We start from the raw sequence: 17,476 nt of genomic DNA on the forward strand, positions 1-17,476 counted from the left end.
GGAAATTGTAAACTCACGCATGTGATGTATGTAGATTCAGACACGTATTCAGACATGCTATGACGAGTCATATTCACAATCTCTCCACACCTTTTACCTGGAACATGTCATTCAGATAAAATAGCCACAAAAATATGTACTTCCTGTGAGGCATTAAACAATTAATGTAAACTCCGACCCACACACTGTAAAAAGCATCTCTGCAGGAAGTCTTCCTGGTTGCGTTATCAAGGCAGTAAGAAGAAAAGGTGATTAAACCACGGGGGCACTCCCTAACCCATAATGTTTAGTTAGAAACCAGAGCAAATGAAGAGAATTCCACCTCTTCTAGGAATTATAAATGTAGGAAGCAGGCTGTACTCATTGTACATTCTTTTGGGAAACAACAGTCTCTTCTTTGAATTTCATAGTGGAAAGCAATTTTAGATGCTTGCAATGGGAGGTGTTTAGTTGGGGGACAGGGAGAAGTAGAAGAGAGAAACTATAAAAAAAAAAGCCATTTCAGACTTTAAAATAACTTAAAAAGTATCTAACCTACTAATTCATTTGCAAACTTTCTAGGGTCACTTTGAAATAATAGAGATAAAGCAACAAGCATAGTGCCTGGTATTAAGGAGGTCCTTTAAAATTATTATTACAAAATAAACTAATAAAAAAAAAAGATGCACCCAGTCAAATAACTTTAAAACTTGAGAATCTATACTATTATTAAAGAGCTGTTCAAATATGCCATGCTTTCTCTTACTAATATACTCCGGTATTTACAACCTTTACTTTCAATACAACATCACTTTGAATTCTGATCCCTCCTAAGTCCATTTACTATTTTTATTTTTATTTTTTTTGGTAGAAACAAAGAGCAACTAATCATCATGTTGAGTCAATAATCACATCTTTCAAGAGAATTATATAATAGTTTCTGCTTTATCCGTATTTACCTGACCTGTGCAAGATAAAAACTAAAATTATGTTAATAAAAAGGGTCATTTTTACTAAGAATCCCATTTCCGCACACTATAACTCCATCCTATGAAAAAGGAACAAGATGTGGATCTAACAAGGAGGCAATTCAAGCACAGACAGAAATGACGACCCCATCAATGCAAGCTAGGTCACACTGAAATAAATTTTGCACGTTTAAAATTGAATGAGACGGGGGTGGGGGATGGGTGATGAGGGTAAGGGGGTCAAATATATGGTGATGGAAGGAGAACTGACTCTGGGTGGTGAACACACAATGGGATTTGTGGACGATGTGATACAGAATTGTACACCTGAAATCTATGTAAATTTGCTAACAATTGTCACCCCAATAAATTAAAAAAAAAAAAAAATTGAATGAGACACTGCTAAAATCATTCGTTAAATATATGATTTTATCCTTTTTGATAACAGTAAAAACTAACATTTGTTTAGTATTTATTATTGACATATGTTATATTAATTGCGGTTATATAACATAATGATTCAATATTTGAATATATTGCAAAATGATCACCATAGTTAAGTCTAGTTAACATAGATGATTCCTTAATATAATAAAATTAGCATTTACTACCAGGAGTCATCGAATCCATCAACCAAAAATTCAGAATAATTGTGCCCCCCAAAATATCCGAGACAGTATTAAAAGATACGAAAGATTAAAAAGATCTACAGCCATGTCCATTGTATCTCAGAGTTTTCCTCCTTACACTTAATGATGATCTCTCTTTCCTTAATTTAAGGTCCCTTTTCCTTAGATGGACATTAGAAATTCTTAAAGAGCTGTGTAATCATATTTCCTAGAGCACTACCACCAAACCAAAATACTCTTGTACTTCAATGGGAATCTCTCAGACTCTCTACTTCTTCTCTTTTTTAAGCTTCATTTACTTTTATTACATCTATCTAAGCACTTCTCAGGTTTTCTGTATTTCCCAAAGTGCATTATCTATTCATCTAAAAATGACTCAAGTGCCTAGGTATGTGTCAGGCTGGGTATGGAACAGTAAATAAACTGAAGGTGTTTTACTCCCTGAAGGAATTTAGCTCAAGTAGAGGACCCTAGAGACACGAGTGTATTCTAAAATGCCCTATAATTTAAAACTCACAAGTTGCACAAGTGTCAGAAAAGACCCACTTAAGTTTCCATTGCTAGTATCCCCAAATAAAAATACAGTCTCTCTTTAAGCCAGGAATTGTTTGACCTGTGTTAGAACTCTGCTCTGCATTAGTCTGATGGTATTCACATCTTAGCCAGAGATCTCCTAAATTTCTCACAAAATTGCACCATTCTCTTGTTTTCCCTCCAAACCCTGCTTTGTCTCATTCACTGAGGTAAATTGTAGTTTTTGTCTTCACACATACTAGTTTTCCAATGAAATTATCCTACCACTATCATTACGTCCTGAACTCACATTTTTTAAAGCTTTGCCACTGTGTCTTATCTGGAACGACCTCATTCATTTTCAAGCGGCAATCATGAATAAGTAATAATCAAAGAAAGCAATCAGCCAAAATTAGATACCACAGAAGCCATGAGACTTGGCTATTTTTAAACAATACCACTAACTTCTAAGTAAAGATGGCAAATTAAAACACTGTAGTGGAAACTTAGGGTTACCTTCCTCCAAGTATTGGCCAAAACAAATTTCATACAGAAAATAAAGAAGTATAATATGTCTCTGTCCTACTTCAAAACCTTAACATTTTCACGGTTCTCTTGAAGTGGACTACTTTGTCTACACGAAACACACTAAATTCTGAAGATACTATATCTTTCCATTTTAAAAGAGGATACTGTAACCCAAAGCCACACTTGATATATTCAGTAATGGGTGACTAAAGCATTTTTGAACTGTTTTGAAACAAATGATCACTAAATTTATAGGCCCTACCTATATGTAAGTAAGTTGATTTTGGTCAGTGAGTTCAAACAAATAAGTAAGTTTAATAGTCATTTGTCGGTTTCCTGAAGCACATGACAAGTAGTTAAATATGGCCAGTTACAATTATGAGATTACCTATCTAATATTTATTTAGTGCTTACTGGGTATTGTTCTTAAACTTTCCATGTATTAACTCATATGGCCATAACTACAAAGGTCATATATATATATATATATCGAGTTAGGTTGTATTTGTTGGAGTCATAAGTTTAGAAAGCCATATCTAAACTTATGACTCCAACAAATACAACCTAACTCGATTTTATACATGCTAGCTGAAAAACGAAAACTGTGAAGCCAGCCCTAAAATTGCTATTCTCCTCAAAAAACAAAAAAAAAAGGTGTGAAATTGGGTTGAGTAACAAATCATAGACTCAGGAGGAGCTGGATCCACTGTAAGTTTCTGCTTTCCAACTTCAGCTGATCCCTACTGCCACTAAGAAAATCGTTCCATTCACTCTTAGTGACATATTAGCACTGTTGCTACACTTATTTTCTCAAGTCACCCATTACTCACTCCTCAGACTCACCACTTTCCACAGAAGTAGTCTGCTAAAGCTGCATCAACTTTTTTGTTTTCAATATTAAACATTCCCTGTATTGTTTTACCCACTAACTTTTTGCTTACTAACATGTCTGAGGAAAAAGCCAAATGCTGTTTACTCTAAATTCCCCATTACTTGGACCAAAAGCTTCCATGAATCATGGTTGTCAGTAAGATAACATCCAAATTCCAACATGTTGAATTTGAGCATTGCTATGGTCTGATCTCAATGTACCTGTTCTTCCTTCAGGCATGAATGCTCTGCTCCTGTCGCACTGGTCTAGACACTGTTTCCTGAACACACTAGTCCTGTCTAGTCCCATGACTATAAGCAAAGGCCCAGGCTGTTCTCTTCACCAGAATGGACTTCCAACCCTGTTGGTGATCCAACCACATCCTTCCTTTAAGACCAAGCCAAAGTCATTGATATTCATTGTAACCCACAATGGTCCACTGCCCCCATCCCCCTTGGCCTCTCTGTCCTCATCTCTTACCATTCTCCTTACAATTCTTTATGTTCCTCTCATACACTACTCTTTACTGCTACTGAACATGCCAGGCAAACTTTTCCTTCAAGACCTGTCTACTCAGAGTACCTTCTGCCCTCAGACATCATTAGAAATGGTCTTCTTAGCCATAGCTTTTAAATTGAACTTGCAGCCCCCTTCACACACACATACTCGTATATATACCCTCCTCTCTTCCTTCCCTGGTTTATTTAGCACTTATCGCTATCACTATCTAACACAAGTATTTTTTCCTTATTTATCTTGCTTCTTGTCTATCTTACTAAGCAGAACAAAAGTTTCATGAAGGCAGGAATTCTGGTTTGTTTGTTCACAGCTCAATAGGCAGTGCCTACAGACTGTCTGCTACACAGTAGGTACTCAATAGTTATTTATGAGATGAATGAATGAATAAATATGAATGAATAATTCCTTCTTATAACTCTCATTGCACATATTATTTACACTATTTATTTGGCATTTAAAATAATAATGTGTAACTACTGAACTCTAGTTAATAGGCTGAAGTGTTTTAGGTGTGAAGCATATTGTTGTCTGCAATTTGTTTTTAAATGCATCCCAAAAGTAAGATGGTTTGATGGATGGATGGATAGATAGAGAAATATGTGGCAAAGCAAATGTGGTACAATGTTAATGGTAGAATCTAGGTAGCAGTTATATGGGTATTCAATGTACACATTTTTAGACATATTATATGCTCAAACACTGTTATAATTAAATTTGGTGGAAATATAAATGTTTTAGACTCCCTTTCCTGACTATATAAACTTAGTTGTCCACCAACTGTTTTCTATTGCATCCCTCTATTTCATTTTCTCCATAGTATTTATCACTAGCTGATGTGTTGGTTATTCTTTTGCTTTCTGTCGCCTATTTACCTTCTCCATTAAAATGTAAGCTCCCAGAGAATGAGGATATCTGTCATGTCCCCGGCTACTTGCCCATCACCTAGAAAACTGTTTGGAAAATTACAAGTGTTTAATGCTAACTCCTAAGTAAGTAAATCAATGAATAGATGTCTCATGATACTGCTCATTATACTGGGGGTGCCAAAAAATATACATACGCATGACTTGTATTCATCTTTTGTTATCAGTATATATTAAGTATTACAATTTTAATAGTTTTTTTTTCCTTTCTTAAAATGTGTATACATTGTTTTGGCAACTTCTGTATTATCTATCTGTTTATATATGTCTACTCCTTACCAAACAGATAATTAATTCCTTGAAAACGAAACTTTTTGTAGCTTCCATAATATTTAGCCAAGTTTTAGTTGCACAATAAAGGCTCAAATTCTCATATTAAAAAATAATCCATTGACAGGTCAGTATTTTAAAATTATATAATATTTTTATTACTGCATTATGATTAATTTGTTTCCATATCTATAAAATGGGAAGAATTGAACACTTTGGAGTGAAAATGTTTAAACGAAAAGTAAGGTAGTCTTCCTAGGTCACAGAATTGTATAAATTAGAAAGGATCTTACAAATATGTCAATGGAAGAATGCTACAAATTCATTGTAGAGTTGTAAAACAATAAGACTCAGAGAGAAAGAATAACAACTCAGACATCCCAGAGGGAAGTTAGTGACAGAGACAAAAATGAGAGTCTTGGTCTCCTAGTGTCCAGTTCCTACCCTGAATGGGCAGAGCAGGCCCTTGGACATCTGGGAATCTCCATTTGGAGGCTCTTATTCTTTCAGGAACTGGTTCCTGCCATAGAAATCACTCTGCGCTGACCCAGTATTAACTTGTGGATGACAAAATTTTGAAGGAATTTTTGCTAATAATGTCTTGGTTTGAAGCATGTGTTCTCCCTTTGCCAAATCCAAGTGCTTTTTACTAGACCGGATTGTCATAACCATCAACAACTGTTTAAAAATCTCTTCTCCCCCATGATACCTCACAACCTGTTCTCTCTTACACGCTCTGTGACTATTGTAGAAAGAAGACCATCCTCCTCTGAAAGATGGTGATTCAGAGAGGAGGAGAGGCTGGATGGCTTGCATAGGGCATAACACATGATCTGGGGAAGGATGGGGCTCTCCAACCAGCCATAACACATCCAGCTTTCTCCCCACTACCATCACAGGACACGACCTCAAAGAACTGCCATTCAGATGAAAACTGCAAAGGGCTCTTGAGAGCTGAAGAGGAATGGGAAAAAGAAGCTGGCTTACTGTTTTCTCAGGCACACTAAGGAAAATAATTACGTAAGCTACTTTGAATTCAGGAATGTAGAAAGCCTGGGGTTACACACCTAACCATAGGAAATGACAGGAGAGGAAATTCATGTTTTCTTACAATATCTTCTCTTACAATCTGTCTTTGTCTCATAGACTGAAGGGCAGCAAAAAACATTATTCTTTGGAAAGGCTAATCCCTGTTTATTAAGTCCTCAACAAATGTTTATTGAAAACTGATCCTAGCAACACATCATAAATAAGATCTGTGAATGGTAGGCTTTGACCACCTCTATACTACCCCACTACTCATGACATGTATCTGCCAAGCCCTGCAACTCAGCACGCCCTAACTTGCTTTCTTCTTTCAAGGCTCCATACTTTTGCAGTGCCTTCTGCCTAGAATGCTCATAACTGCTTCTCTGCGTGCTGAAGTTCTACTCTTTTCTCAAGGTATAATAACGGCAACAACAAAAACAACATTTATACTGTATTTAATATCTACCAGGAACTGTTGTAAGCACTACACATATGTATGCATACATCTATGTGTATACAATAGTCATACATATTTCTATAATCACTATCATTGGGTATTTGATATAAAATAAATGGTATACTTAATAAATATATAACTAAGTAATATATAATCTACATTTTATATAATAAATTGTATGAAATTATAACTAAATATGTATTCTTTAAATATATTTGTAGGTTTTTACACACTATGAGGTGTGAACAAAAAATACAGTGAATGCTGCTGCCAAGTGCTAGCCAATGAAAAGGTGATGTTAATTGTATTTTTTGACCTTGATGGAATTGTGTGAAGTGAGTTGGTACCTGTGGAACACAGGTTCATGGCAAATTCTGAATATGATAAGGGCTTATGAGATTGTTTAAGAAACGATGTGCATAGAAAACTGCCTGAAAAATGGGTAAATGGTCTCATCCTCCATCATGACAACACTCCGTGTCACACATCGCTTCTGGAATATGGCAATTTCTGCCAAATAAAAACATTACAGTGTGTCCTCATCCACCTTATTCACTGGATCTGGCACTACGAGACTTCTGGCTCTTCACCAAAGTCAAAATGACCATGAATGGTAAATGTTTTGAATTGATTCAGGACATCGAGACGGCCATGACAGTACAACTAAAGACACAAAAGAGGACTTCCAGAACTGCTTCAGAAAGTGGCAAAAACTATGGGATAAGTGAGTTCGAAATGTGGGGGAATCTTTTGAGAGGGATTAATATGTCTTTTACTTTAATAACTTTTTTTATTTAAACATTCACTGTACTGTTTGATCACACCTTGTATTATACTTGTATGTATATTATGTGTGGAAATCATGATTCTCCTGTGAAATATTATCTCCACTTTACAGATGAGTAAATTGAAGCATGGAGGAACTAAATGATTTCCCCAAGCTAAAACAGATCTTAAGGGACAGAGAGCTGGGATTTAAACCCCAAAGTGCTTTAGTGTTCACTGTTTACTATGTTCACTGTTCAACCTGTTCAAAATCACCTACTAATACAGCGCCATCCCTGGCCTCGTCTCACAACACTGTCTTTATTCTGTCTTCCCACTGAGCTGTGTACATACCTCACTGACACTTATCTCACTGTACGTGGTTTCTTTTCATAACATGGATATATCTCCCTATGTCTACTTCCCATTCCAACCCTTACCTCATCTCCATCCCAGGTGAAGATAACAGAGGGAAGAACATCCCGTACTTTATTCTTCTTTATAGTCCTTGCAAAAAAACCCACAATGGCTGATACCTACTAGACGTCAATAAACTTTTGCAAAAAGAATGAATGAAATAACTTAAAAAGGGGGCCATAGAAATGCGGGCAGTGTATCTCTTGGCACTGATAGAAGACATATAGACAACATGTTTCCTAGATGCCTGAAGAGACCAGAAGGGAGTTGATGACCTCAAGGCACGTGGGTCACTCTGAATGCATGAATTGGTCAGGTAGGCTTTTGGGCTTAAGTTAGTTTCTCAATAGGCATGCATTCAGTCAATAATATAAGCTATGCATTCACTCTGTAATTAAGCATATATAATCAGTATGCTGGTTTCTTGAACTACCGAGTTATGGTGACAAAGGCTGAGAAATGAAACATTGAACAGTTTAAGTAATGGAATCGCAGTAAACACCACAGATAATTATTATGGGTGCTCAAAAGAGGAATAGGTTATTTGGGATGGTAACGGTGAGGAAAGGATGTGAGAGTTAAGAATTAGGTAGGTTCGGGTAAGTGGAGGTATACTTATTCAAAGGTTAAACAAAATAAAGAGCTCCTCCCAACAGGAAGAAATGAATACATTAAAGCTTTTTGCATACCAACCCTCCAGCTGTTTACATTTCTCACTGTAAACTACTTAGTTCTTACAAAATTCAAAATCCAATGAGTTGAGTCTGTATAAATAATTTTTCTAGGGTTTTATTATTCCTGAATAAATTACTGAAATTTCTGAAATGTAGCAAACCTAATATAAATATAAATAAAACAATAACCTCAAGACCATTCTTGCTGACCTATTACTGCGTTGGCCCTAATTATTTGAGACAGAAATTCTCCTCCCCACAGGCTTAATTTATTATTAAACATGTAATTTTGGAATAGGTTGGATATCCTAACAGTGTGAGTTCATTCACATATTCTCTCTCCCTGTACCATTTTTCTCAGATTTTATATCTCCCTTCATCCTCCCAAATATTTGGCAGGGGGGTTCAGAGCCATGCCTTAATCCCAGTGTTAGGATTTGGAAGAGCAAAAGAGATTAATGCCTCTGCTGTATTTGGTGTAATACCTCAACCATAGTTTGTAGACATCAGAATAATAAAAGATTAGGACAAGAAGTAAAAGGGAAAACAACATTTTCTCTTTAAAAAACAAAATTCTCATAAATAAAAGCAGAAATGCATAAACAAATAAAATTTCCAAGGGTCAAACTCAATTTTCCAGAATAAATAGATTTTACATGATATAAAGTTGAAAAAAAAATCTGTTGTATTACTTACTTGGTTGAAGATAAAAGGAACCTCTTTCTTCTCTCCCACTTTCATAGAAGATATGGGAAATGTTGCTGTCCCCAGAGTTTCATCCATAACATAATTGGCATCCATCAATGTGATCTACAGAGAGTAAAAAATTGGGCACAAGTATAAATTTTCCCGAGGGTCTTTGTAAATTATATCTAAAATCTCCACCACATTTTAAAAAATTAAAGTTCTCAAATGATACGTAACAGTCATTTGAGAACCTCAATATTCAATCAATAAAAAATACTTTGTTTTTTCTTTCTGAATGCTATATTTTCAACTAAAATAATAGTTAACTTTTGCATTTTCCAAATTGACCTACTCATTATTATATGTTCAAACATGGAAATTTGAACACACAATGAATTATGTAGATGATGTACTAGAGAATTGTACACTTGAAACCTGTGTAATTTTACTAACCAATATCACCCCCAATGAATTTAATAAAAAAATAATAATAAAATGGAAGTTTAGTTCCTCTCAAGGGAAACGCTATTTTGGAATATGTGAAAGAAGTTAATGTAGAACATCCATGCAACTCTTTTGGCAAAGATTAATTTTAACCTATTTTAAAGACAATTGAAAATATTTTTATTCTGTTGTACTTGAATCCTCCTTTTTATAACAGAAAATATGTTTTCTACAAAGCCTATGGGGAGGATAAAAGAGTCTTCCCAGCCCTACCTAAGTCCTGCATTGACCACTGGACACCCACATAATTTGATGTGCACCATCTAAAATCTGGTCTACTCTGCTGCCCGGCTGGAGTCCATTACTGAGGAGAAAGAAGGAGGTACAGGGACAACTGCAGCATCAACCTGAAATGATGACCATCCAACCGTCCCCAAATGATTCACTTACCTCCAAAACATTTTCCTGATTAGGATCCAAAATAAATTCAAAGGTCTCATTCCACACTGGGTTGATGTCATTATTGAAGTGTCTTGTTCTCTTCCTGCTGTCAGGGGTTGAGGAGATGAAGAGTTCCACGTAGGGGTCTGGAGTGTCAACTATAGACATTAAACACAAGTGGGAAGGAGGCAAATGTGATTCATAGTTCCTAACTTGTTTTTATTAGTATGTGTTGTTGGATTATTTTCCATGAATCTGCAGTAACATATTCAAAATATCTGAGACAAGATAATATACGTACAATAGAAGACCATGGTAGGTTATATACTTTTTATATATTATGTCCCTGATCTTAATACGAGTCTTAATCTGAGAGGGAATTGTTTAATAGGTGATTTATTCAGAATCCTCTGTCCACCATGTTCACTGAAGTGAAAATCTCGGTCCAACTATAAGACAATGATAGCAATTTCGCCCAGCTAACTGCAGTATAACCCTCACCCCAGGACTATGATGGTGACAATATTATGGGTTCAGAACCATGATGCTTGTCCACATTACAAAAATGATCTAATTACTTTATTTGCAAAAAAAAATAATGAAAGTTGGTGTGAGATACATATTGTTTGCAGTTACAAATATTGTTTGCTGCCTTGTGTGGTAGTACAGGTTGTGCACTGAACAACTCTAAGAGGTTGTATTTACATTAGTAGTCAACATATATTTCTGTATTTATTATGGTGGTATTCAATCAAATGGAAGTCGTGTCTCAAGGAAGTGACAGCTTTTTCTAGAAAGGTCTACTTGAGTCAGGGTATGATATGTATGCCATTTTGAATAAAAAGAAACAACTGCAAATAAAGGAACTACTTAAATTTCCTCCCTGTATATATACACTTAACAAGAAGGCAACTGACCCTACGCAGCGAAAGTACTTATCACTCTCTCTTTCATGGTTCTACTGAATTCTTCCTCATCTTATATCATAGTGCACAGTGTATTTTATGGATGAAATTATAATCGATTTGTCTTTTCCCACAAGACTGTCAACAACTTGAGGGCAGGGTACCAAGTCTTGCTTATCTTTATATTTTTTCACAATATTTAAGGTCTCCTAACTTAAGGACTCAACTTTTCCCTTTTATACATTTTTTCCCAGGTGGCCATTATAATTCATAACCACAAAACCCAATAATTGAATAATGACTGCTAGGACCTCTGTTAAGCACTTTACACAAATTAGTCTCATTTAAATCTCACTAGAGCACTACAGGTGTTGAGGCAACAGAAACTGAGAGATGGTAAGCAATTTGCCCAATATCACACAGCTAGTAAGTATCAGAGCAAGATCTGACTGCAATAATCATTCTTTTAATGATATCATGCTCCAAAGTGCTAAAGATGAGATCATGAGATATGGATTGCTATGGAAAGGGAATCTGGACTTAGAGTTTTGGAGAAGAAGAGAAAGGGAGGGAGGGGACAGGAGTAGGGAGAGAGAATGAGAGAGAGAGAGAAAATGGGGCAGAGGTCCACACAAAAAGATACAAATATTGAAAACAAAAAAAAAGCAAAAATAATAATTCTGAAATGATTCTTTTCCCAAAAGTTGAAAATAAATATATGTTGTCCTTTAACTATAGTTATAGTTATCAAATAATGTAATCAATGCCCTTCACATAATTTTTAAACACTGCTTAGTTCTTATATACGTTCATCGGATTTTTTTTTTTAAGTGTACTTGTTCACTGTTAAATGGGAAGATCTAAAAACGAGGTATAACCATTTGGGAATGTATTTAATTTTCTCCCTTGGAGTTTATGCCTCATTGGTCAAGGAGAGCTGAGTCTCAAATGTGGGAGTGTAACGTAAACACCTAGATGATGGTTAGCACAGATCTCTAACTCTCATCCCCTGAGACCCCAAATCAGTAGATCTGCAGTGTGCGTAGGAATCTGCATTTTAAAACAAATATTCTAGCTGACATTGACTTAGGCCATCTTCTGTTCACACTTTTGATATCCTATTTGGAAGAAAGGAAATAGTTTTGCAATTGTATGTATTTTTATTGAGATATAATTGACATATAAAATTGTGGAAGTGTAAGGTATACAATGTGTTGGTTGTATATATTTATATATCGCAATTTCAAACTCAGTGATTAGATAGTAGTATCCCTTACCTGTAGTTTTACTTTCTACAATTTCAGTTACCTGTGGTCAACTGTGGTCCAAAAATTGTAAATGGAAAATTCCAGAAATAAACAATTCATAAGTTTTAAATCATGCACCATTCTGAGTAGTGTAATGAAATCTCACAGTGTCTCACTCCATCACGCCCAGGATGTAAATCACTTTTTTGTCCAGAGTCTCCACAACATAGATGCTGCCTGCCCATGAGTCACATAGCAGCCATCTTGGTTATCAGATTGATTGTAATGGTATTGCTTGCTTGAGTTCAAGGAACCCTAATTTTACTTAATAATGGCCCCAATGTGCAAGAGTAGTGAGGGTGGCAATTCGGATATGCCAAGAGATGCCCTAAAGTGCTTCCTTTAAATAAAAAGCTGTGTATGTATAGGAAAAAACAGTATATATAGGGTTGAGTACAATCCATGGTTTCAGGCATCCACTGGGGTTCTTGGAACATATCTCCCTTGGACAAAGGAGGACTCCTGGATCTCTCAATAGGACAATGAAAGAAATTAGGAAACAAAAAGACTGGGTGGGAAGGACGGCAAAAGGAATCAACCAAAGAAGAGACGAAAATGCAATAAGAGGACTCTACCCACCTCCTCAACCAAAAGAGATGATCGTTCCTTCTCCTTAACCATGTTTCTGCCATGCTGCCAGTGCTCAGGGTCGCAAACCAAAAATAAAACTACATGTTTAGAATAGCTGGTTGTAGACGATTATAAAGAAAAACATTCTTCCTCCTTTTGAGTAGAAATCAGTATGTAATTTTAAGAATACTCAATTGGCACTTCACCTTAAATGTATAAAAAATGTAGCCCATGGTTCTTTCTCATGGGGCTAATGCTCCATATGTTTTCCCCAAAATATTAGAGAAAACAAAACCAAGAAAAAAAAATAGAAAACAAAAAGTGTGTGGGAAGGGGCGGCATAAAGATGGTAAACATCATTCATTCAGTCAACAAATATTTGAGTGCCTGTTATATACTAGGCACTGCCCATCAAGAAGCAGTTTGGCTTTGAGACGGAGCCAAACACAAAACTGTAGATTTCAGTTATGGATGAGTCAAATGCTAATAGCCTAATTTTAGAGACAAGGGGTAAATGAGAGACACGCAGATACACTAAGCCAGTGACTCAGTCACCCAGATTATTAAACACAAATAAAGTCAAACTGTAGGTGGGGGAATCGCCTTTAGATGCTTTATCTTCATTTGAATCATGCAAGAAGTGGAGAGATTTTCTTGGGCCAAACAAGAAAGAGAAAGCAGAAAGTGAAGTTCCATGAGAGGAACCAGAAAAGAAAAAGCACAAATTGAAGTGGCACAAGTCAATCAGGGATATAACTATCTTCTCAGCCAAATTGGACTCTCATTAGGTCACATGCTTTAACAAATTATAATTCTGACAAAATGATCCAGAAAATACCATACAACGAGATGTCAACACTACAGTTCTAGGTCAAAACATCAACAGACCTTTTTTTTTTTAATTGAAATCCATTTCAAAGCTGTCACTTTGGATTCTTATCATTTTTACTTTTAAATAAAGTCAATATTCTAAAATTTTTGTCAAGAGTGATAGGTTTTTTAATTTTCTCTTGCTTCATTAACAAGAGAATTCAAAGTCAAGATGTCAAAGGATCTTGGGCAGTGGAAAACCACTGACAGTGGCAAACTTTGATATTGCAATTCTGCATCATTGCTAATCTTTGCCCTCTAAGAAACATCTGTAGCTGTGACAGTGCAGGATGAAAAGAAGTTTTAAGAGGTAGTTTAAAGTTGGATTATGATCATTGCACATCTCAGCTCACCTTCTTTACATAATCTATAATCTTCACTGGCATGGTAACACATGAAAGCTTTGAAAAGGGAAAGCAGTCCATTTGGACAACAAAATTTAGCCCAATGCTTTAGAGAAGTTCCTAGAAATCAAGTGAGAGAAAAAAAGGTCAAATGTAGGAAAATAAATGATTTTTTTTTCCTCCTGTGTACTTATGGCTTTGTGAATTAATGTCTCTGGGTAATTGGGTGTTGATTAGCTTGAGCCAAAGGTGGTAAAGCAAAGATGAAATGTATGGGCAAAGACTTTCTTACATCTCATCCTTTGACCTAAATCTTAACAAAACAAAAAATGTCGGGGGTGTGGAATACAGATTTTTGTTGCTCCCATAAAGACAACATGAAGCTACACACACCAGAAATAGCTTCAGAATGCGAGGATTGTAAAATGGCTCATCAACTTCAGTAGTTTAAGGAGTATCTGCCTAAATTGATAATAGGTCCATCAGTCATTTTGACTTTGAGCAATATGTCTTATGATTAGGACCTGATGGTAGCTTCTAAACTCCAACTTCTAATTTTACATATTCACCAGTTGCTTTCTCATGTCCACTTCACTCTGTAGCAACTTAAACCCTTTTCTTCAAATAAAGATGACCCGTAACCTGTTACAATTCTTATGACAAGCAGCAAAAAAATCCCAAAAGTAAAAATCCCCCCAAATTCACAGTCCAAATATCAGATTCTGAATAGCTATGATCCACTGATGGTGAACTTAAAGCAGTGCTTTTCAAAATGTAGTTCACTAAAATATCTTCCCGGAATCAGCTGGAGTGTTAAAAATGTAGACACCTGGCAGCTTCAGTCAGAGGCTTCAGCATGGGTTTGGAAATGCATTTTTAACAACTCGATCAGGTGATTCTCACGCACACAAGTGTGACAATTGGGATTTAAAGTGCATAATTAGATTCAACGAAAGAACAATGGTATAATAACACCCACAGAAAAACAGAACCATTTTGATATTGAAAAGTCAACATGCTGACTGGTCTTCTGTCATGGAGTTATTCTGCTCATAGATTTTTTACTAAGCACAATCCAGTAATTCATTTCTGCTTCTCTCTAACCATTAGGTACATTTTCAAGTAGCCACATGAAAACAAGTCCAAAAATAAAGTTCCTGTGGGTGTGTTAGTTGGCAGTCTGTTCAAGGAGATGGGCTGATATTCAAGCGTTCTGCTTTAGTTACCGTCAAAGTAGGAAAGCCATAGTAAGACCAAAACTTAAAGAATCATTTTTTGAAAGAAATGCCTCTGAATACTATTCTCAAATGTGGTCACTCCTTTGAAATATTTATGATTTAGTGATAATGGTAATTACATGTAGAACTTAAAGCTTTTAAACGTAAGAGTTTTTATGATTGCCAACCTTTGTACTATTCCTGTACGATGCTGGCTGAATTGCTGGCATACATCCCAGGAAAGTGATGGTTAGCCCTACTATAAATGTATGGCTATCCAGAATAGTTCAGTTCTTTTTTTTGTAAAATTTTTCTTGAAAGGTAAGATACATGCAGAGAAGTTGGAAGACTGTGTACCTACAGTTTTTTAAAAATGTTCATAAACTGAACTCACCCATGATACCACCACCCAGGTCAAGATACAGAATAATACCAGCAACTCAAAAGCCTCTGTCACCTGCCTCCAGAAGGGTGACCACTACCCTTCCATCACCATAGACTATTTTCACCTGTTTTTTATCTTTATATAAATAGAATCAATATATACTCCTGGGTCTGGCTTCTTTTGCTCATGATTAAATTTGTGAGATTCATCCACATTAACATGTGTAGAATAAAATATTCACTATTATTGATGTAAACTGTTCCATGTGTGTATATTCCATACAATGTTTGTCCATTCCACTACTAATAAACATCTGGATTGTTTCCATTTGGGGCCATTATCCATGGTGCTGCTATGAACATTCTTACACGTGGCTTTTGGTGCACACATATGTATGTCTCTGTTGTGAAATTCCTAAGAATGGCATTACTTGGACATGGAATTGTTATGCCATCATACACCCTGAGGTTAATAGTCAAAGGGCAGCACATCTTTCCCAACATGTAACATTGTCAGTCTTGTAATTTTAAACATCTGATGACTGTGTAATTTAATTCACACATCCTGATGGACTATATAAGGTTCAGTACTTCATACGTTTTTAATGGTCAGTTGGACATTGCCTTGAGTGAAAGCCATATTCAAGTCTTTTGTCCTTTTTTTCCCTGTTAGTTGTCTTTTTTAATATTGATGTATAGAGTACTTTACATATCCTGGATATGAGTCCTTTGACAGACACACTTATATTGCATATATAGTTTCCCAGTCTGGGATTTATCTTTTTACTACTTTAACAATGTCTTTTGATAAGAAGAAAGGCCTAACTTTAATATAGTCCAATGATTCCATTTGCTTTCTCATGATCCATGCTGTTTGTCATTTGTTTAAGAAAATTTTAGCTTATCAGATAGTTTTTATTGATATCTTCAAAAATTTCATTTGCTTCACCTTTTCCTTTTAGATCTAAATCCCATACAGAATTAATTTGTGTGTATAGTATGAGGTTGGTGTTAAACTTCTTTTTTTTTTTCCATATGTATAACCAATAGACTCCAGCATTACTGGGAATACTGCTTTTAACCCTTGCATTGCAATATAAACTTTGCATGGACCTTCCATTTAGTCCTACTAGTCCATTAGTCTATTAATTAAGCTTGCACCAATACCACACTGTTTTAATTATCATAATTTTATGATAAATCTTGATACCAGGTAGTGTAAGTCCTCTAACTTTGTTCACCTGCTGCAGCATTATTTTAGCAGTTATTTATTTAAGCACTTCAAAGCCGAGTTTTGTTAAGGAATCCAACTCTCAGTTTTTTGCTTTTCTAAATGTGGTCCCCCTTACCCCCCACCCTGATGCTTTTAGGATGTTTTTTGTCTTTAGTTTTCAGCAGTTGTACCACAACATGTATAAGGTAAGTATTCTTTATATTTTTCCTTGGGTTCATAGCACATCTATGTATATAGTTGAATATATTTTATCAGTTACAAAAAATTCTCAGCCTTTATATCTTCAAATATTATTTTTATTTTTTTCCAATGTTTTCTTTCTTTCTTTCTTTCTTTCTTTCTTTCTTTCTTTCTTTCTTTCTTTCTTTCCTTCCTTCCTTCCTTCCTTCCTTCCTTCCTTCCTTCCTTCCTTCCTTCCTTCCTTCTTTCCTTCTTTCTTTCCTGCTTTCCTTCCTTCCTTCTTTCCTTCCTTCCTTCCTTCCTTCCTTCCTTCCTTCCTTCCTTCCTTCCTTCCTTCCTTCCTTCCTTCCT

General features: G+C 35.7%; 1 protein-coding gene across 2 annotated transcripts in view; it reads right to left on the reverse strand.

Moving 5' to 3' along the window:
* The window catches only part of PLA2G4A (phospholipase A2 group IVA), a 343,561-nt gene that overhangs the window by 71,378 nt on the left and 254,707 nt on the right, over positions 1-17,476 (reverse strand). For both annotated transcript variants that reach the window (XM_081026434.1, XM_081026433.1), the window contains 2 exons: positions 10,124-10,272; positions 9,239-9,352 (listed from right to left, as the gene is read on the reverse strand). In XM_081026434.1, coding sequence (XP_080882560.1) covers positions 9,239-9,352; positions 10,124-10,272 — 263 coding nt within the window. The remainder of the gene's footprint in view (positions 1-9,238; positions 9,353-10,123; positions 10,273-17,476) is intronic.

This window comes from Rhinolophus hipposideros (assembly GCF_964194185.1).
Source record: "Rhinolophus hipposideros genome assembly, chromosome: 19".
In the NCBI taxonomy this organism is placed as follows: domain Eukaryota; kingdom Metazoa; phylum Chordata; class Mammalia; order Chiroptera; family Rhinolophidae; genus Rhinolophus; species Rhinolophus hipposideros.